The sequence below is a fragment of the Ambystoma mexicanum genome, chromosome 12 (assembly GCF_040938575.1).
Source record: "Ambystoma mexicanum isolate Mex_15411 chromosome 12, UKY_AmexF1_1, whole genome shotgun sequence".
NCBI lineage: Eukaryota > Metazoa > Chordata > Amphibia > Caudata > Ambystomatidae > Ambystoma > Ambystoma mexicanum.
Window position 1 is genome coordinate 239,331,996 of NC_090936.1, and position 22,489 is coordinate 239,354,484.

Genomic DNA, 22,489 nt, shown 5'->3' on the forward strand with positions numbered 1-22,489 from the left:
TCCTCCTTGCCAGTGGCCAGAGAAAGGACATCACTTTTGGATATTGACCCTGGGGGTGGATATGTAGGGAGGATCAAACGGGTGGAGGGAACTTGGAGAGTGAGGACAGGATGTCCGTAGGAGAAACATGGTATCTCCCTTTCACTTTTCACATTGAACCACCTATCCTTCAAGCCTCTGTAGGCTATTGTTGCCCTTTTCCTCCCTCCAAACTGTCCGCCAGAAACACCACTTCAATACTGAAACGAGGAAGAGACCAACTAGTTAGACACATCCTCATTGGATTGATACAAACACATATCAGAGACAAAACAGAGATATACATACTTCTGTTATTAAATCAAGTATTCCCAAACACTGCTCTGATACTGAGATGAATACGAGGGCTATGGAGGAACACAGGTGGAACAATCAGGCATGTCCACTTAATGAGTTTTGCCAAAGTCAGGCAATTGAACTAAATGACCCACACCTGGGGTCACTTATCAGTCCTAGCGGATATAAAAATGTCGCTGCATGGCAGGAAGAGGCGCTTAAGGGAGCTGGAGACCCAGGTGGCGGGAGCCGTGTCAAGCAGGAGAAAGATACGTCGGGCCGAGGATGGCCGTGAGAGGGTCTGGAGGTCCAAACTGAAAGTGATTGAAAGTACTTTGAATACCGAAAGAACTGAAAGTTACTGTAAGCATTTTTAAAATGCCGCATAGAGGTAAAAGCAAGCTGAGCACTCATGAATGGAGTGAGAGAAGAGAGATACATGTGGAACATCCCACAAAATGTATTGTATCAAAAACAAGTATTTACTAAGTCAAGAAAACACCAAGAAGGGTATGAGATGAGAAACCAAGTATTGGCCCAAAGCAAAAAGGGCTCCAGAAATTGCAGGTTAAGAGGAAACCTGTGTTGGCTAGAGACAGAGGAATAAAGAAAATTGTCAGTGGATAATTGTTGAAGGAAGCAGTCAAGAAGGGGTATCGGTTGCGTGGCCTGTAATGCGTAGTACGTGCAGTCCGACAACTGCACCTAGACCGAGTGCTCCCTTTATGAAAAAGTCAATGAAAGTATATACAAAGAAGATTGTGGTTTGCAAATACTTGTATGTTGTTTTGTATTCAAGAAACAGAACTGCCTATTTGAGTTGGTGAAAAGTACTGATATCAAAGGAGCTGGGAAGTGTCCCAAAGAACTGTGCTGTTTTTGAAAGCTGGTTAGATTTGAACTCTTGGGGAAGGGAACCCTGATATCCTGTGAACTGTTTGAGCTTGGGGGAAGGGGAAGCTGAGAATAAGCCTAGAGCTAGAAGAAGCTCTTATCTTTCTTTTGAACACTATTCATTTTGATGCTGACATCCCTACACATTGCATACAGTTAGTTGTGAGGGCAAGTATAGGTTTTGGACAGAAACAGACATTTGATTTGGAATTCCTGACACAGACTATCCTTAGATGTCCTTGGGGAGAGAAATCCCACCTTGGCATATGTGGCCTTACTCCATCCTGACTTTTAAGTTAATAAAACAGTTAAGAATACATTTTGAACCTGTTGTCTGTGTCTACTTCATGACGCCTTCACAGCACCCAAATTACAGGCTCTGCCTTTAAAACATCAATTGGGATTTTGTCAGGCCCTGGCGCTTTTCCTCGCTTTCTTTGAGCAAAGTGCATCCCGTATTTCTCGCATAGTGAAAGGTTGAACAGTGTTCAGTGATATGTATCCCTTTCTTTGTGGATGTATCAAAATCGTTTATTGGGACATTTGTTGTCTCACTATTGAGCCCTTGGAAATGATTAAACAAAACGCCATTACCAATACAACCTTAAATGACTGACTCACTTTTTTCTACACTCTTTTCTACACTGTCGGTGACCTGCTTCCAAAAGAAAGCAGGGTTCCCAGACTTCACAGCTTCAAGTAAATTGTCCCATTTGGCACTTAAGAAAACCTTTTTTTGGCCAAGCAGGCTTCTATATTTGGCCCTAAGTGTGCGTAAAATATCTTTATTTACCCCTGTCTCATTCTTTAACAGGAAAGCACATGACATGTTGCTTCTCTGCATTCACGTCATACTATTTTTCATGTCTGACATGCTTTCTGACTACGGTTCATGGTTTTGTGACAAAGGAGTAGATGGATGCTAGAATTGAATCAAATTTGTAAATGACTTAAAGTTCGAGAAATTATCCTCACATATTTTGTCGAAATGCCCTATAATATCAATGTAAATATATGGGATTCAGTCATTCATCTTGGGACGAGCTCAGTTTACTACTCGTCGAGCTTGTCCTGTGATGGCTATGGCCATGCTCCTACTTTGGGGCAGTGAGTTCTTCAATTGCCATTTGGTATTATTAGGCAGCAGGCGAAGGGGTTCTAGGATCGCTCTCAGAGCGGTCCATCACATTAAAGTTTGTTATATATCCCCATCACAGGCTAAGATGAGAATACTGTCAATCTGCAAGGAAAATGTGTTACAGAAAACGGTGCATTTTCGAGGTTGGTCATCTGTGCATCTTCCATTGCATGCCCTTAGATCAAGGTCGTCTAAGATGCATGCAACTTCTATTGCCCGTCCCCATGGGTAAAACTGGGGTACCATGCCAGCAGGTCAGGAATATCCCACGCAACAACTTCTTCATCCCATAGTCCCACTAGGTACCTTATTGGTTCAAATCGAAGGTTGCAATATCCTAACACGATTATATGGGCAAGTTTTGGATCTTGGTATGCCCGGCTTAAAATTAAACTTTGCATAATTCCAATTCTGATGGGTTTTTGTGGACTATTCAGTCTTTTATATATATTATTTTTTTATTTTTTTTGTTGATCATTTTATTTATAATTTTAGAATAAGCCGTAGAAAGAAAGGTGACATCAACATATCCATAACTTCAGGGATTTGAACTCAGATTAAAAAATGCATAAATAAATCAAACAATCAAATATAATATATAGAGATACATAAAAGCAAGTCCTTAATAAACTACTACAAATCTCTATCCCACCGTAAAATTCTAAAAACTGACTACCACAGACAATACAACATCAACAAATGACAAACAACACAAAACACTATATAGAAAACACAGCAATCCCCCAATTACATCATATAGGGAATAAATAACTTGGTTAATGAGTATTAACCATAATATTAATTAAAAGAGCCCCATGTTCGAAGATAATGCTCCTCTCGCTTCTGTTTCATTAACATCACTTTCTCATAGCAAGACAAAGTACGGACATCTAACAGCCAATATTCCACACTTGGCTTTTTCCTTGATTTCCAAACTTTTAATATTTGTTTAGTCGCTATTACCAATACCCTGTTGATTCATTCCTTCCTTGCTTTGGCCTTATCTCACCTCCCCTTGCTTGATAACAAAATCATTGAATAACATGTACGTGGTTGCGAGTCCTCCAGTATAATATCCAATCTATTCAGGACTTCACTCCAAAAGGCAGATACCATTGAGCATGTCCATAGCATATGAATCAAGGTACCCTCATGAAGACCACACCCCCAACAGACATCATTATCTAATAGTCCCAGCTTGGCCATTCGAGCAGGGGTCCAATACAATCTACATAGAATCCTTTGCCTAACAAACCTTAGTCCCAAATCCATTTTCTATTGCACACCTACAAGATGCAGACTCTCCCATTCTTCACTCGGAATGTCCATACCCTCCCCCCAAGCCTGGTGAAGTTTTTCCCACGCCTCCCTATGCAAGTCTTCTTTTGGCATTAGTCTCATGTACGTTGAGACTGCACATGGAAGAGAACGGACAATCTCACAGACTGCGGGTCTCTCTTTAATGGGTCCCCCCAGCATTCCCTGCTGTTCCGTCGAACGGACCTTTAGATCCCCATAACATGCACGTTCCCTACCCCCTATCCCAAATGATTCTCTAAGACGTTCAAATGAAATCATATCACCACCTTTCCAGACATCACGTATCCTCAATATACCTCTTTTGATCCAGCTTTGCCAACTCAAAGTTTTATTAGCTATATGTAGAGTTGCATTATACCATAGGGATGCATCGTAGTGTATCCAGATGTTTTCCCCTTTTATTGCTGTAACATTTTTCAAGGCCCCTCTAGTAGTACTCATGGTGGGTAATGTCACTGTGGAGTTTGGCATCTTAGACATAGAGTACATATCCCGTAGGGAATAAGGTGAGAATTGCTCACTCTCAATAATCTGCCAGTATGGGACATACACGCTAGCCTCAGAGAAATAAACCGTTGATTTTTTAAGAACAAACCCAGTGCAATAATTCACTAAATTAGGGCATCTAAACCCCCCTTCCTTCACGGAGTGTGTTAAAATGTGTTTAGAAATCTTGGGCTTGTTACCTTCCCCCCAAATGAACTCTTGAAAGATCATATCAAGTCTACCGATGACCTTCTTGGTGAATTTCAAGGGGATGGATTGAATAATGTAGAGTACTTTCGGTAAAAGAACCATTTTGATGGCATTCATTTTTGCCCAAAGTCCCATCGTTAAGTGTCCCCATTTGGATATATCTCTCCGGATCTTTTCCAAGATTTGTGAATTATTATATTCTGCCATCTTTTTCAGGTCACGGACTAAGTAAATCCCCAAATATTTCATTGCCCCCGTCTCCCACTGACAATTTGAAGAACCCATATTGCTCCTTGGATGGCCGATATCTAGGGGAAAGACCACTGTCTTCCCCCAGTTTATCTTATGGACAGAAAATGATCCCACTTCTTGAAACATGCATTTCAACTTTTCACTCCCTTCCAAAAGGGTTCGTCAAAATGATAGTCATATCATCCACATAGCACAAGATTTTAATTTCACTACCCCCAAACGTAAGTCCATGTAGACTCTGCTCCTGTTTTATATATACAATCAACGGTTCCATTGCTAAGTTAAATAGGTATGGCGACAACAGACAGCCCTGTCTAGTGCCTCTGGACAGGAAGAATAGAGAAGACATAACACAATTGACCCAGACTCTTGCACTAATAGAGGAGTTCAGCATTTTAATTACTCTAATAAAGGTATCCCCGAAACCCATTTCCCTAAGCGTACGATTCAAGACGGTCCAATTAACCCGATCAAAGGACTTTTCTGCATCCAGAAAAATGAAAGTCGCAATTGGAACCTTTTCTTTCGGGAGTCCCATTACATCAATTAGTATTCTCACATGGTCGTACCCATATCTGCCCCTCATAAAGCCAAATTGGGATCTACTAATCAGGTGTCAAATACACTTATCCAGCTGATTAGTTATTATTCGTGTAAATATTTTGAGATCCATGTTTAACAATGATACTGGTCTATAATTTTCACATTTTTTATGATCTTTACCTGGTTTCGGGATCATCACAACGCAAGCTTCTTTCATCGAAGGGCATACAATCCCATTGGACATAAAACCATTATATAGGGTGCATAAAAATGGTGACAACATGTGACCCAGTGCCCAGTAAAACTCAACCGGAAGACCGTCCAGGCCTGGCAATTTACTTGTATTGAGCTGTTTGATGACCATCATTATTTATTCCCCTGTAATGGGTCCATCAACAGCTACAGCTTGGTCATCAGACAGCCTTGCAGAGTAATTGTATCAAAAAACCTATCCATATCTACAGATGCCGGGAATTGATCCTCCATTGTCTGGAACTACTAGGTGGCGCTTGAAGACTTATATATTTTAGGAACAAGGCGTACTTGAGTCCCTCCAGGAGTTTAATAAGAATTTCTTTGCCATAAATGAAGGATCTGCATCCAACTTAATGGTTTGGGATAGCTTTAAGGCATTGATTAAGGGGGTAGCCGATGAACATCACAGCACGCATGAGGAAGAAGGGGATGAGTGAACTTAAGATACTGGAGAGTGAGTTTAATAACTGTCAGAAGAAATATCAATTGACAAGGAGTAGCGAGGATAAGGCTGGTGTGCAGCGATTAAGGGAACGCCTTAAACAGGAGATGGATTCCCAGTATGAGGGATGTTTTTCATGAGGCAAAAATTCTGGGAGCGAGGGGACAAGAATGGTAAGCTATTAGCCAATAGGTTGCGTGGTTTAACGGATAATTCCTTTGTGCAGAAAGAAGAGGGAGGTGGGGGAGAATATATAACCAGGAAAAGTGAGATTTGTGAAAGTTTTAGGAATTTCTATGAGTCTTTTATATATATTAAACAAGAGAATCTGGTGCCCTACATCCATCCATATATGCAGGTGCTGCAAGTCAAGCAAACCTGTCTCAGGCTTGGCAATCTTCCAGTTTAGATGCGAATCCATCCATGTCACAAGGCCCCCAACTGGGTCGACATTGCTTACTTTTTGTGTCTGGTATGTGAATGATATAATACCCCTGTAGATCCAATTTCTCTAGTGCCCAGGTCTCTTGCAGGAAGATCATTCGAAGGCGCCTAATAAAATGACACCATGCATCATCCACTAGGTGTTTCACTAGCTATGTGATATTCCATGAGACTATGCTTAGGCAATCAACTTTCTGTGTTGGGTACAGGGGCATAGGGCTCTCTGCCCGTCCACTACTATGAGGTAATGAATCCATACCCTCTAGTGCCTCCTCCTCAACATTGTTATTTCTGTGTTTTTGAGGCATCTGTCACAACAAGCATAGCTTTAGGCTCAATTATTTCAACTACAGGATGGAATCTGTCTGGCCATGTTGTGATGATTACAGAGCAAGGCAGGATGTGCTCTTAGTTCAATTCTGGAACCCTGCGCAGATGTTGTGTGGACTTCAACAAGTGACATTTTGATGATTTCAGGGGGTTTCATCCCACAAGCCATCCTGGGAGTCACACCCTTACTATGCCCCACCCCAACCTGATGGCAGGATTTCAACACCCAAACCCTCCTTTGCTCCAACACCTCCCATACCCATCACAAAACATTGCACCCGTACCCTGCCACAGACACACATGTACGTACGTACACATACACTTACACTTACCTGCTGCCCACGCCTGTGACTTCCCTCCTCCGAGGCCATGTCTGTCAGCAACTGTGTTCACTCATGGGCAGCAGGGGGTGGGTCTCAGCAGGCATCAGCTTTGGCCTTTTATGCCCACAATCAATAAAATACCTGATACCAATAGGCTGTGACATTAGAGTTTTAGACCATGTTCCGCTTCAATTTATATGCAGAGTCCTCTGGCACGCTACTAGATTGAAAACGAGTGAATTGGGGTTTGGTTAGCGAGAGGAGAGGGGAGGGGAAGATGCAAGCTAACTTTGCTGTTGTGTTGATGAATTTAGGTCAGAAATAGCTGGGTGCTTTGTGCGGGTCTGTCAGTAAGTGGTGTGGCAAACCAGAGAAGGGCACAGACCAACCACTGACATGTTTCAAGGGATTTTATAAAAAGTAAAAGAAAACTCCTAGCTTGCTCTCTCTCTATGTGTTAGATTCCCTGCGTAGAAACTAAAAGGAATGGTGCTCTTCAAAAAAGAAAACAGTCCTTACTCCAAAATTCTATGCAACTAATCAGTCCCTACCACTTTGGAAAACTTAACTAAAAAGAGAGGCCGGACCAAAGGCCTCTATCTTAGGTTTCTGCCTGGCCCAATCACTTGAATGGTTTGTCGTTAGATTCAAGTTTGTCAATATGATAAATAGTTCACAACTTTTCTACAGATTTTGCTGGTCAAAAGAAAATATCCTCTGTATGGTTTCCTCTTAACACAGATTTTATAACAATTTGGTGTCTCTTGGACTCCCTGAAGTCATATGGCCCTCTGGCATACTTCCTGTCTCTCAATCAAAGTAATTCACATAGGGTGCTCGCCCACTCAGGTTTCTTAGGCACCCATAACCTTATCTTTCTCTTAATCAACGAAATTCACATAGGGCTCTTGCCCACTCGAATTTCTGAGGCTCCAGTAACCTTGTCGGCTTTCCCAGCCTGAATGCACAGTGTTAGTAGCTTTTTGAATCTAATTTACATAGGGCACTTCCCTGCTCTGGTTTCTCAGGTTCCCATAACCTTGTTGGACTCACAGCCTTGATTCGAAGTGCTTGTACCACTCACGTTCTGATTTACATGTGGTGCTTGACCACTCGGTTCCCCAGACTTGATCCAAAGTGTTCATAACTCTCAGAGGTAGTCTCTCTTTGGGAGCGTTCACTTCCCAGTTTCTGTTTGTCTCTGCAGCTAATGTCCTCTGGCATAATGCTCTTCTGGCATAATGCTCGGGGATCCAGGCACTCCCCAGCAATCTGGTCTCAGTGTCAGTTACTGGGCACCAAGCCTGCAATGGCTACCCTGTGGTTGCACCACCAGAGGAAACAGTGCTTCTCCATTTCTGCCTTTTCCACCAACCTCGGCTTCTCAGTCAGAAAGGACACCAGCCTCTCGGCATACAACTAGGGTTGGGCTCACTCTCCCCACTCCTGTAGGCTCTGTGGTCGAGTGTGGCTCTGGCCCTCCAGGACATCTCGGCTCGCCTTTGGGCAGGAATCACTCTCCTCCCTGAGTAGGAGTTTCTCTCCCATTCACAGCTCCTCCTTGGTTTGTGTACGTCATCATGAACAAAAAGGGTGTGTCCTTTTTGACTACGGTGCTTGAAAAAAATCCATCATTACCTGAAGCTAAAGAGATGGAAGGAATGTCACTGCTTGGTGGAGTCAAAACAGGAGTAAAAATAGTTTTTCTAAGTCCAATGTAGGCAGACAATGTATTCGACACTGGTCCGTGTCCCTGAGAGGGGTGTCACTGCCAGTGACGTCCCACTTGCCCAGACCCCTAGGGAGGGTTTTGCAAAGTCGGCTCACCTCCGTAGCCTCACAGAAGGTAGCTCCCCTCTGGGGAGAAAGGGTGAATTGACCAGATTCATCACATAGGTTTGTGCTGAGAGCAATTGCAGCAATTGTGTCAGAAGGGAACCTTGTAGGCCCATGTTTTCTCTGGGGCTTTGGCCGAGGAATGTGATATAAGTTTGTTGGTGAGTTGGAGCTTTATAATGTTGGTGGACCTTTTGGAAGGGAATTCATTGCCATGTGGGGGTGGTTTAATTGTTATGCGTATTGTGTGTTTGAATGTAAAAGTTGAGCTTTGGTGCAAGCAGCTATTGGAAATTCGATTGGTCCTTTTTGGGCATGATGATAACCTCATTGTGGTGTACCTGCAATAGGATAGATATGTACGGATGCCCCAAGGCACCCTCATGTGAGTTGCTATCCCTGTCAACCAAGAGTGTTCAGAAAATGCACCCTAATCAGAATGGGGAAAGATGTGGAAGATGCTATAAATATGGTATCAGACAGGATTTGGAGCATTATAATGAGTGTAATGAATATATTCCTGTGTAGGGATTACAAGGAGGACACCGAAGGCAGGTCTCAGAAGGGCAGAATCCAAGTGGGACATCTATGAGCAGAGTGCAGTCTGCAAAATCACAGTGCAATATAGTAAATTATTGGGTGACACTTGAGAGCTAGATTACATGAGGGCATGCGGGAGCAGAAATAATGCAAGACATAACTACAGTGGGATTCCATGGGGCATAATCACAGTAGACAACTAGGAGGAAAAAACAGCCAGCAAAATTACAGAGACATTTGTCTGTCGTGTCCTGGAAAGCAATCCACGCTTGTCATGCACCTGGTGCAAAGATCATCATCTGTAGGTCTGCTTTAATAGAATTGCCTTGATTTTCTGTCTAGAGAGTGGAGGCATGGGGGTTGGATCACTTTCAGGACCCCTGGCAAGAAGGGTCAGATGAGTTAGAGGCACTGTAATTTGTCTGATTTCCTTAGTTGGCTTACCCTCACCTTGTGCTTTGAGCGATCTTCATGTGTTACATTTGTAGGTAGCATCTAGTGTTAGCATGTCAATGAGTTGTGTTCAATTTACAATGTCAGTGCCATGGTTGGCTAAGTTTTGTTCAAGAGCCAGTTCATTCATGTTTTTCCAGAATGTATAGTGATCCTGGATTGTGCAAATTTCTCTTTAGTCCCAGAGTTTTGATATTATGTTGGGGTTTGGTGATTCTGTGGCCACTTATGAATCAGAGGATGTTGTTGCTGGGTATCAGATGTCTCCTTGGGTAGTATTGAATGATCTTCTCCTGTAGGACTTCAGCTTCACTGACTTCTAGCAATTGTAGCATCCTCAAAGGTGAGTTCTTGGGAGGATAGCTCAGGGGCAACATGCTCACCTTAGAAGAAAGAGGGCACGGAGCAACACAGGTTCGATCCATGGGTCCGCGCTTACAAACCTCTGGGTATTAAGCACGTTATAAATAACCTATCATATCATATCATGTGATGTGGTCTCTCCTGTCTCAGTACCAGTCTTGTGGCTATATTTTAGATGTGCTGTAATTTCTTCGAAAGTTGATTTGAAATGCCAAGGTGTATGATGTTGACAGGTAGAACCAGTGCTATGACCACAAGTGTTCTATGCAGAAGAGTGAGGAAAGCATTAACCACCATATTGTGGGTAGATGAAAAGAGCACTTCTTGAGCAGAGCGTAGGTTTGTAGGTCCAGGATTAGTGGGCTGTGCATCAAAATACTTAAGTTAAGGTGAAGCCAGAGGAAGTGACATAATGATGTCTTCCTATACCCAGTGTCTACTTAATTAGCTCTATTGTATTTTCCAATGGAATAAATGTGACATGTCAATGATATCTGTTAATTAAATATTTCTATATACAAATGTATTGCTTTTTATCTACATTTCAATATATGTTTAAACAAAATTAGAAATGCTTCATAAGGTTTGGTACAACTCACTACAGCTCCAATACAGTTTGGTTGCCAACCAGCCCAACACATTTACAATTGTTTCTCTCTCTGCATATAAGAAATATCATTTAGGTTTTTCCAATTATTTTGACATTGAGCACAGAATTTTAGGATTAATTTTGGCAAAAAGGCAGGACAGACGTACACTTAAAGAATCACGTGTTTATGTAAATTCATTAATAACGCAAATAAATGCTTTTAAATGTATCTCTTCTTTTCTAGTTCCCTACCCTCCCAGAAACATTTCAGTGAAGATAGTGCACCAGAATGAGAGCAAATTGGAAGAACATTTCAATTTTCTTCCTATTGAACAGTTCATGGAATCCCCAGAAGTGACAGAAAAAGACAACCAGAATGAATACTCTGGTGATGAGCCTGAAAGCTTGACAACAAATGCCTCTTACATCTGGACTGAGTACTATTACAACAGTAGCAACTACGCAACAACCTCACAGCCTTACTGGTGGAGCAATGAACCCACAACTGCGGACAACGAAGGCTTTGTGAATGGCGTGCCCCTGGATTATGAAAACTATTCTACCAGTGCTCCTGGGAAAATAAAACCAACTCCCTCTGCTTTCCAACCTTTGAAGGTTGTGCTAACCTGGTTGCCTCCAAAAGCGACAACTGCTTTTGATGGTTTCTATGTATTCCTCCAAAAAGACGGTAAGTGAAAAAATGAGCTTCATCACCAATGTCTTATATTTTAAACTACTTTTGTTAGCAGTTTAAATAAACAGTAGATTCACGTGGGAATGCTTCCTTTTCAATTTTCACATCAACAATCTGGTTATCGATGAACTCAAATTTGATGTTGTAGGAAGTCCTTCTTTTTCTTGTTCCCCATGATCACCACTCAGCAAAAGTACTATTTATGTGCAATGTAACCTAAATCACTCTCCCATAAACCATAGTGCAACTGCGATCCCGTTCCCTATGTTCCCAAATTCCATAGCCCTATGATCATTGAAGTCAGAAGGCAGCCCCTGTTGCTGCAAACCATGCTATCCAATGTCATTCCTCTGTCAATGCGGTGCAGTTATTTTTCGATTGTGGGTGGCTGTGGATGTGCCCACATGGAGGCATGTTGGTGCTTTTGTGCCAACCATCTCTGACCATCTTGTATAGTATAAATATAAATTATCCCATCCGTGCTAGTGCATGGCATAGTTAAGATTAAGACGAACTGTCTGTGGAGTTTCAGAAAATAGTTTTTCTTAACTCTTGAACCCTTCCTTGACAAAATCTGCTGAAGAAAATACACAATACAATTTCGAGCTAGCCACCTCTGCATGGACAATTTCACAATTGATCACGGACTGATTCATATTTGAAAATAAATACTTTTTTTAGCCCAATTATCTCAACATTGAGATATTTGATTTTGGTAATTTTTGGCATGCCCCTAGATCTCATCAAGAAGGTATGCACCGAAAAAAAATGTAAATCAACATAGCTAATTTTAAAAGATTAACAATTTAACATTTATCTACATATGAAGCATGCACAGAATGAATGTGGATCTTTCATATGAACTTTTTTAATATGTATAGAAGGATATAGGACGATTTTACCGTAAAAAAATGTTTGCAATGACCAAAAGTTCTAAAAATGCTACCACCAAAGGTTCGAACACCAAACGTTCTGACCTTTGGTGGTAGCATTGAAAAAAAAATACAGGAGCTGCGGGGGTGTCGTCCGCATTGCCCCACTCACTACAGTTCATGGTATAGTGAGCGGGCGTTGCGGGGAGACATTCGCAGCCTTCCTTTAAATAAAAAAAAAAGAAAAGAAAAGGACCCTGCAGTGCCGGTTCCCGATCACGGAAGTGAAAGGGAACTGGCGCTGCAGGAACCCAGCGTTAAAATGAAGGTAAGTGGGGTTTGTTTATGTTGGGGGTGTGGGTGGGGGGTTGTTATGGGTGTGTTGTGTGTGAGGGTGTGAGTATGTATATGTGTTCGCATGAGAAAGGTGCAAACGTTTGGTAGTTCGCACCTTTCTCATGCAAACATTTTGCCCGCGGTAGCTTCAGCCGCGGGCAAATCACTTGGATTCGTATAGAAGATCTACATTACAGAAATGTATGCTGATATACGTCTGAAAACTCACATAAAAGTCAGGACTCACTTTGATGTCCGTTTTCAGAAGATGTAAATTGTGTACATGTACAAAATGAAAAAAACTCATAAGCCTCTTGTACATAATCAAACCTCTCAAAGCCAAACCTGGCTTCAATGTAAGTTTTCATACATACAACAAGCATACAGGAGATGTGCATTTTATCACTTTACACCAATCACTCATGCACTACTTATACTCATTACACTCATATCCCAAACACTCACACAACAAACACGCATACGCCTTTCACCAGATTCAAACAACACAACTGTTATGATTCGCCCTCCTATAACATATCCTCCTACGACACACATTTTCCGACACACCTTCCTATTATGCACACACACTTATGACATAAACTGTTCCAACTTACAGTCTGATGATAAACATTCCTACAACACATCCTCCTACAACACAAATGCCTACAACATACACACCTACAACATACACTGTTTCCAAGCAAATACCACTCATACAATCATGCAACATACTGTTATGCTATTATGACATGCTCAGAATCAATGTACAGCTTCCAAACACAATGATCATGTAAACTATGTACAATATACTCTATGGATGAAAAATCACTTTAAAATCATGATATTAGTTTTCAGGAGATGTAAATTGCAACGTATAAACGTAAGAGTACAAACTATAAAATGCACATGCCTCTTTTACGCATTAAAAACTCACATCAAAGTAATAATGTGAGCGTTCATTCGTATATGAAGTGTATAATGCATGAATGTTCATTCCATATACAAACTGTTATCGTCTGTGGAAGATAAACATCACATATATGGACACTAATATATGTCTGAAAACACACATGAAAATTAAGACCGACTTTGATGATAGTTTTCAAGAGATGTAAATAGCATACATGTACAAACTGCAAACCTCATGTACAACTCTGGCCCATATTTAAACCACACATCAAAGTCAAACCTAACTTCAATGTAAGCTTTCATACATGCAGGGGGAATATAGGATATGTGCAAGTTAAGACTAAGTTACTTATACGACAGACTCAGATGTCAGACACTTACACACCAACACTCTTATTCCTTACAAAACACAGTCTTGCAACACACACTCCTACATAATTTCACTTATGCTCTTATGATACACACAACACATACACTTATGCAACATGCTGTTACTGAACATGCGCTTACACCACACACTCTTACAGTACTTGGTCTTACAACACACGCTATTACGGCAAATGCTTGCAATCAACGTATGGCTTCTTTACAAAATGTACAGATGCATGTACATTATGTACATTTCATACATGTATGCTACTATAAATATGAAAACTATTGCGTACATGTATTAAATATGAAGTGTATAGCTCATATGTCATACACTCATAAGGTAATAAACTGCTACGGCAAACACTCATACTACATTCAGTAATACTTTATACATTCACATGCAATGCACAGTGCGCCCGACACAAAAAGATTTAGTGAAATTATAGGTAGAAGGCCTTTTTTAATCAAGACTTAATGTTAATCTAACAAACGCGTACAAAGAGTTGGAACAAAAGGTGCAAACACTCAATGTAAACCACTACAAATTCAACCCTGAAACTTGAAGTATAAACACTCACTCCATACATTTAAAATCAAACTTTAATGCTTGTTCATCGACCTGGGGAATGTCTAGTGAGATAGAGGCTACAAGAGGAGTGTCGGTCATCCTCGATTCCGCTAGGCCAGCCCGGTTTATGCTGATTGTTTACAAGGTACACTTCCTGGCATGAAGGTGAACAGGTAAGCATGTTCATGAAGAAATCTCTTGCAGACACTGAAACCACAATCTAGGGTGTTGGGAAACCAGGGTCAGCCCCCTTCCATTCTTCATGGTAATGTTTGAGGACTCTGAGGTCCGCTGACCTGGAGTCAGGTTCACAGATCTGATGGGGCTCAAATATCATCATTGTTTCTGTTTGAAGGCTCACAGACTTATCAATGGGTCCATGGTGCCCTCATGGTGTAAGATTAGACTTAGGAGCCAATAAAGGGGCCTCTTCAGGGTTTCTGTGGTCACACTTGATTTCTCTGGATTTAAAAGGGCTGAGCCCCTTCTCCGAGGAACAGGAGCATATGCCTTAGTTTCTCTGCTCATACCTCTAAAGGGATCCAGGTCCCATTAAGGAAAAATGTGTGTCTTTGTAATTTTGGTGCAGTACTTGGGAAACAAAGCGATTTTTGGATGGTTAGTCCTGTTGTTTTTACTATTATTATTAGGGTATTTATTGAGCACAGACCTAGATTCAGGAAGCAGCAGAGCACCATGCAAGTCATGGGGATAAGTACAAATTGTAAGAAGCAGAGATATAAAGGAGGGGCTAACAATGGAGGAGGGAAGGGCAGACGGGCAATTTGGCAACTGGTAGTGAAAACTGGGGGTAGCAGATCACCCATTCTCTGGTTAATTGTTTGGGACTAAGTGATTGGGCTGTGGTGCAAGGTGCTGGGGTATTCCCCTATATATCTGTCGGGGTGATTATCCCGGGCGCCGGCAGAGCCGTCTGCGGACCTCCGGGCTGGGGAGACCCCAACTCCTCCCGTGTCCCAGAAGGAGTATGACACACGCACACAAGGAGCAAGGCAATTACTGCTGTTTACTAGAGTAACGGCAGGGATACGCTTAGTCCGTATGCATCCGGAGAAGCTATCATCCTTAGTGGGTCTCGCAAGTCCTTTTTACAGCAGTATGATGCGCTACTCGCGTCACCTGGGAAAATCATCACAAAACCTAACCCTGACTTTTTGTCTCGTGAGCTTGGCATCTTGTCAGTTCGGCTTGGTCATGTGTGGGGAGACCGTAGCTGGAGCAGAATTATGAGCATTAGATTTTGTATTCAGACTTGCAGGTGTAACCTTGGCGCTGGGCACGCGGCATGCGGGTTGCAACATCGTGGCTTTGTCTGTGGTCTCTCGTTAGGGGCTCGTTCTGCATGGTCAGCATTTGCATTTCACTCTCGGAGGGTTTTCATTTGTGAGGCTCCGGTCTGGGGACTCTTGCTTGCGGCCTACTTGGGCCTAGTTTGTGGGTGAAAGTCCATGATCCATATTATGGGGATTGCACGGTGACAAAGCATCATAGGCAGCATTAGATATACATGGTAGCGTCTTCGTAGGGATAGGTAGCGAGGAAGCATCAGCAAGCATATACATGAGCTCTTCAGGCGTCTTGCGTTTCTGCGGTGCTGTGGAAGGCCTATGTGAAAAATAACAACGATGCATGTCTGTGGGTGTGACAGTCCGCTACGTCATAGCACTGAGTATGTTCTTCATGTGGGTTGGTGTGTGAGTGACAAGTGTGCATGGTAGCACGTGTGTTCTTGTCTGTTTGCTATGTCGTCATGACATCTCTAACGATGTGAATACTCATGGCTGTTGCTCTAGTCTAGCTGATCCATGTCGCAGGCATTGGTTTGAGCATGGCGTGCTGGTGGGCATACTCCTCGTATGTGTAGGATTTTGAAACATGGTACTTTGTCATCTGGTAAGTAGATGAACTCCTCTCGTGGGGGGTGTCTGTGCCGTGAACCCCTAGGCCATGGTCTGGATGAGATTGGGGGGAGGGTGTTATCCCATTCTGCCACTTCATATCTCTTCCGTTTCTGCCATCCTGGAGCATACATAGCACCCAATGGAAAGCAGGGGACTTCATTTTAGCAGATATGGGGAAACCATTGAAGAGGAGAGCAGACCATTGCTGCTGCTATTACACTACCAAAAATGCAGCACCATAATAGCACCGGTAATAGAAGGATGGGGCAGGATCCTACCCAACCCTACCTCCTCACAGCCCACAAAATAAATAATTTCCTCCACCATGCTCAAACTGTGTAACGGTGAGCACAGGAAGTACTATATATGGTTGTGATCATTATTCCGGGCTATGTTTGCAGATTGGATAAGGCTTGTTATGAGAACATTACAAGTCAGGAAACGACAACTTTAATTTCTGTGAGAATTATGATAGTACAACCCGGGCTCAATGCAAAGGGATATCGAGTGTTATGTGCCTCACAATCCATCTCGGTAAAAGACAAAAGATAATTTTACAATGAATGAACAAAGCAGATTTACTGACTGCAGCTGGATTTTTCGTTATTGGAAACATACGGGCAGTTCTTGTAACTATAGCCCTGACAATAAGGCAACGTTTCGAAGAAAAACAGGAAAATGGACGACAGGCTACCATGAAACTATCCCATAGCCATCTTGAGTTATATATGTAGTTATGAATAACTGAATAAATAATCTAGCTTTACAAAATGCACCCTATGACCATTAAAACTACTTTCTTCACATGATATTATTAAACTATAGTAATAGACCTGCAATAAAAAGAGCAAAGAACAATTATACCATTCTCGTCAAATAGGCATGACTTACACTTGATTCCCATTATGTCTGCATTACATTAGACATTTGATCAAAAGAAGCTCAAATGGAATGACTGTGCTGTCAAACACACAGAACTAGTTCTTGCTTTATATAGCAATAACTCTTAATTTCAGACGCGGGCATCGCCCACAAAATGCCTTAAGAAGAGCTTAATTTCTGGAGAAAGGCAATTGGAAACATAAACGTGATAAGGAAGTGTTTCCAATACAGGTCCCAAACATCTCTATGCCTGGTTAAAAATCCCTCCAATTTCTTAACTGCCTTCAACTCCAAGTGTGAAAATATGGTTATGTATGTCTTATGTAAAGGTTGTCTGATTTTAAATAATATATACCTGTAGGCATGTTTTTCAAAACTGCTATTTAATTTTATATTGTCCATGCTTATAGATGTCCTTTTATTTGTGACCTGAAGGCACTAATCCTACTCTATTCAATGTTTTTCCAAGTGTATTCCATTTGGTTTATGCTGGTCATTTGTTGGGTTAATAAGGGCCATGGGAGCCCTTTGTCCCATTGTTCTACCCTGGAGCTCGTGAATCAGCTTTGCATCTCTTACATTTCCTGTTCATAAATGTATTTGAATATTCAGCAGAAACCCTGGCTTCACTACATGAGCAGGAATCTATTCTTCAGAAACTATTGCCACATAACCCTCTAGGATCCAGCAGCCAGAGTACAACTCTACTCCACAAGGACATATGCAGTAGTTTCAATATCTTGCTGGTGTCTGATCACCGGGGGCCAGATTACAGAAACTTTACACTCGTGAAAGTGCAAAGTTGCATGGTAGTAGCACTAGGACAAAGTTTGCCACATTTATAAAAATACTGGGATGCTTTGTCACGACAAATCAGGCAGTCACTCTCAACTCAGGGAGTTCATCCCCCCCAAAAGCAAGGTGGCGCGCACCCAAAGGGCTTATACAGATTCAACTTTAGTGAGGCCTCCAACCCATCTCGCACCACTTCAACAAATACCCTATGCATGACCAATGAGCTAGGAATCAGGCCAGTCTATAGTTAGAATATATATTTATTTAAGGTTTGACAAAATGTAATAGCAACCAAAACTTCAGCCACCAATGCTGTGGCATTACACAATATCACAAATTCAAAGTTCTTGCACTAATTGACTGACTTATATTTCTAATGAATCTACAGATACTACAACACACAGATACACTTTTGAAGTTGGCAGCCACAATCTCCATCAGATTTCTTGCAAATTAACCAATAGGAAACATACAAAACACACAGTGATTGCTTAGTTTGGCACAATGTTCCTTTCTTCCAGTGACCCCCACCTACCAGGAATCAATTAGATATGAGTCCTCTGATCTGGTGGCAAGGTACAGGGAGTGGGAATGTAGTAGCAACATTGCTTGTTTTTATTTGAAAATCAAAGTCAAGAAAAGAACTCAGGTGTCGATTCATGGAATTAATGTGCGCCGAAAATTCCCGTGCAGAAGTGCCAAAATGTGCGATTCGCAGTAAAAGTGCGAAAAATCGCAGTGCAAGTGCGAAAATCGCAGGGAAACCAGCGCACATCGATTCATGGAAGGCCGTGCGCGAGAAAAATATCAGATGTGTGCTGAAAAAGTGCGCGGCGCACACCAGCGCACAGGATATCTAACGACGTGCGCCACGGCCACAGCGAAATCGCACATAGTGCGGCGCACTCAACAAAAGTAGGCGGAACACGGGGCGTAACACTCGGAATGGGGAACAACTCGTCAAAATGTGGGCGTCACGGGGGAAGTACAGGAGGCAAGTGCGCGGAACGCCCACACGCTCGCCTACAACACGTATTCATGGAAACAATAGGGCAAACCAGCGCACGGTCAAACCAGCGCACAGGCCCAAACATGTCCGCCACAAGAAAGCAGGCGGTAGTGTACCTGCCCCTGAAATAAATGTGCGCCAAAATGTGCGCCAACAAAAGCACCTATATACAGCTATGATGAATGTCACATACTATGGCCCTCTAAGACAAATGACGTGCAAAGGGGTACGTGACAAACACGGACACCCACTGTGTGAAAAATAGCGTGTGCGTGTATTCTGTGCTGCGCGGAAAGTCCCACACGCGATTTGCCTGGGTACGTATATTCTGGGGTGCACGGAAAGTCCCACACGCGATTTGCCTGGGTACGTGTATTCCGGGGTGCGCGGGAAGTCCCACACGCGATTGGCTGGGTACGTGTATTCCGGGCTGCACGGGAAGTTCTACACGCGAATTGCCTGGGTCCGTGTATTCCAGGGTGCGCGGGAAGTCCCACACGCGATTGGCCTGGGTACGTGTATTCCGGGGTGCGCGGGAAGTTCCACACGCGATTTCAGCAGGGTACGTGGATTCCGGGGTGCGCGGGAAGTTCCACACACGATTTCAGCAGGGTACGTGTATTTCGGGGGTGCCGGGTAGTACTACACGTGAATTGACCGTGTGGGTCCTCCCAGGTGTTCCCTCTACACCCTCCACGGCCTCTGCAGGCAGCCCACACCACAGGGGACTACCCTGCACCCCTGCTCATGTCCCGCAGGCAGCCCATCCACCATGGCCATGCCCACCAGCCAACCCACATGTCACCTTGCACTACTGATCACCAACGCATGTCTCCCAGCACCCCCACCCACCAGCATCCAGGGGCACCCTCCAATTAGCCCCCACACATGTCACCCACGACCCCCACCCCCCAGCAGTCAGGGGCACCTGCCAGCAGGCCCACACACATGTCTCCCACCACCCCCACCCCCCAGCAGTCAGGGGCAGCCTCCACCAGGCCCCCACTCATGTCCAACTCATGTCCCTCTACACCCCCATCCCCCAGCAGTCAGGGGCAGCCTCCACCAGGCCCCCACTCATGTCCAACTCATGTCCCCCTGCACCCCCATCCCCCAGCAGTCAGGGGCACCCTCCACCAGGCCCCAACTCATGTCCCCCTGCACCCCCACCAGTCAGGGGCAGCCTCCACCAGGCCCCCACTCATGTCCAACTCATGTCCCCCTGCACCCCCACCCCCCAGCAGTCAGGGGCACCCTCCACCAGGCCCCCACTCATGTCCTCCTGCACCCCAACCCCCAGCAGTCAGGGGCACCCTCCACCAGGCCCCCACTCATGTCCCCCTGCACCCACACCCCCCAGCAGTGCGGGGCACCTGCCAGCAGGCCCCCACACATGTCCCCCTTCACCCCCACCCCCCAGCAGTCAGGTGCACCCTCCACCAGGCCCCAACTCATGTCCCCCTGCACCCACACCCCCCAGCAGTGCGGGGCACCTGCCAGCAGGCCCCCACTCATGTCCCCCTTCACCCCCACCCCCCAGCAGTCAGGGGCAGCCTCCACCAGGCCCCCACTCATGTCCAACTCATGTCCCCCTGCACCCCCACCCCCCAGCAGTCAGGGGCACCCTCCACCAGCCCTCCACTCATGTCCCCCTGCACCCCCACCCCCCAGCAGTCAGGGGCACCCTCCACCAGGCCCCCACTCATATCCCCCTGCACCCCCACCCACCAGCAGCCAGGGGCACCCTCCACCAGGCCCCCACTCATGTCCCCCTACACCCCCACCCCCCAGCAGTCAGGGGCACCCTCCACCAGGCCCCCACTCATGTCCCCCTGCACCCCCACCCCCCAGCAGTCAGGGGCAGCCTCCACCAGGCCCCCACTCATGTCCAACTCATGTCCCCCTGCACCCCCACCCCCCAGCAGTCAGGTGCACCCTCCACCAGCCCCCCACTCATGTCCCCCTGCACCCCCACCCCCAGCAGTCAGGTGCACCCTCCACAAGGCCCCCACTCATGTCCCCCTGCACCCACACCCCCCAGCAGTGCGGGGCACCTGCCAGCAGGCCCCCACACATGTCCCCCTGCACCCCCACCCCCCAGCAGTCAGGGGCACCCTCCACCAGGCCCCCACTCATGTCCCCCTGCACCCCCACCCCCCAGCAGTCAGCGGCACCCTCCACCAGGCCCCCACTCATGTCCCCCTGCACCCCCACCCCCCAGCAGTCAGGGGCACCCTCCACCAGGCCCCCACTCATGTCCCCCTGCACCCCCACCCCCCAGCAGTCAGGGGGACCCTCCACCAGGCCCCCACTCATGTCCCCCTGCACCCACACCCCCCAGCAGTCAGGTGCACCCTCCACCAGGCCCCCACTCATGTCCCCCTGCACCCCCACCCCCCAGCAGTCAGGTGCACCCTCCACCAGGACCCCACTCATGTCCCCCTGCACCCTCACCCCCCAGCAGTGCGGGGCACCTGCCAGCAGGCCCCCACACATGTCCCCCAGCCAACACGTCATCACAATCCAGATCCCAGGCTCCTATGCCCACCCAAATCCCACCCCACGCCACCCCAGTCCAAACACCCAACCAAGCTTTACATCCATTCCAAATGGAAATACCCATTACATCATAGACAACAAATAAGCAACACATGACTGTGAAAACCCACATTGTGACAGGCATGAAACCAATGAGAGAAGTCCACACATTGAAGTAAGAAATAAAAATGTATTACAGTGTAAATGAAGTGAATGAAATCTAAACAAACAATAATGGCAACAAATATCAAAATGCAGCATGTCCACAAAAATAATAAATAACGAAAATGGGAATCCAAAATAACCGTAAAGAAATTGTGTCCAAAGTCACTGTCCAACAAAGCAAATCCAAAGGGAAAGTAAAGTGAAAATCCATTGCTCCATGGTGAAAAAAATAATAAAAGATGAAGGCCACAAATCCACTGTCAAACTATGTACAAAGAGCAAATCCATGGTCCATGATCCCAACGATGTAAATGAAACCAACAATAAAAACTACCTAACTAATAACTATATACAAAAAAGTGGGGCATAGTCCAAGCGCCCCAAATTAAAAAAAAGAAATAAAACCTAACACTAATTAACTATATACAAAGGTGGCGGGCTAGTCCAGCGGCTCACTCCGTGGTGTCCCGGGCCAGGGCATCATCGAACTCCTGTTCGATGTACCGGAGGCGGTCCTGTTCCATGGCCCTGAGGGTCCGCAGGGACACCGACATGTCCTCCTCCAACTCCCTGCGGATTCCCTCGAGGCACTCGGCCCGCCTCAGGGCCCTCCGCATGGAGTTCTCCGGCCTGACCATCGTGAGCCGCGCCTCTTCCGCCCGCCGCCGCTCCGCACCTATCTGCTGGCCCAAAC

At 44.9% G+C, this 22,489-nt stretch overlaps 1 protein-coding gene across 4 annotated transcripts in view; it reads left to right on the forward strand.

The window, feature by feature from the left end:
* Nucleotides 1-22,489, forward strand: part of PTPRO (protein tyrosine phosphatase receptor type O) — a 1,358,825-nt gene that overhangs the window by 644,827 nt on the left and 691,509 nt on the right. For all 4 annotated transcript variants that reach the window (XM_069628367.1, XM_069628366.1, XM_069628368.1 and 1 more), the window contains exon 5: nucleotides 10,978-11,421. In XM_069628367.1, the coding sequence (XP_069484468.1) occupies nucleotides 10,978-11,421 (444 nt within the window). The remainder of the gene's footprint in view (nucleotides 1-10,977; nucleotides 11,422-22,489) is intronic.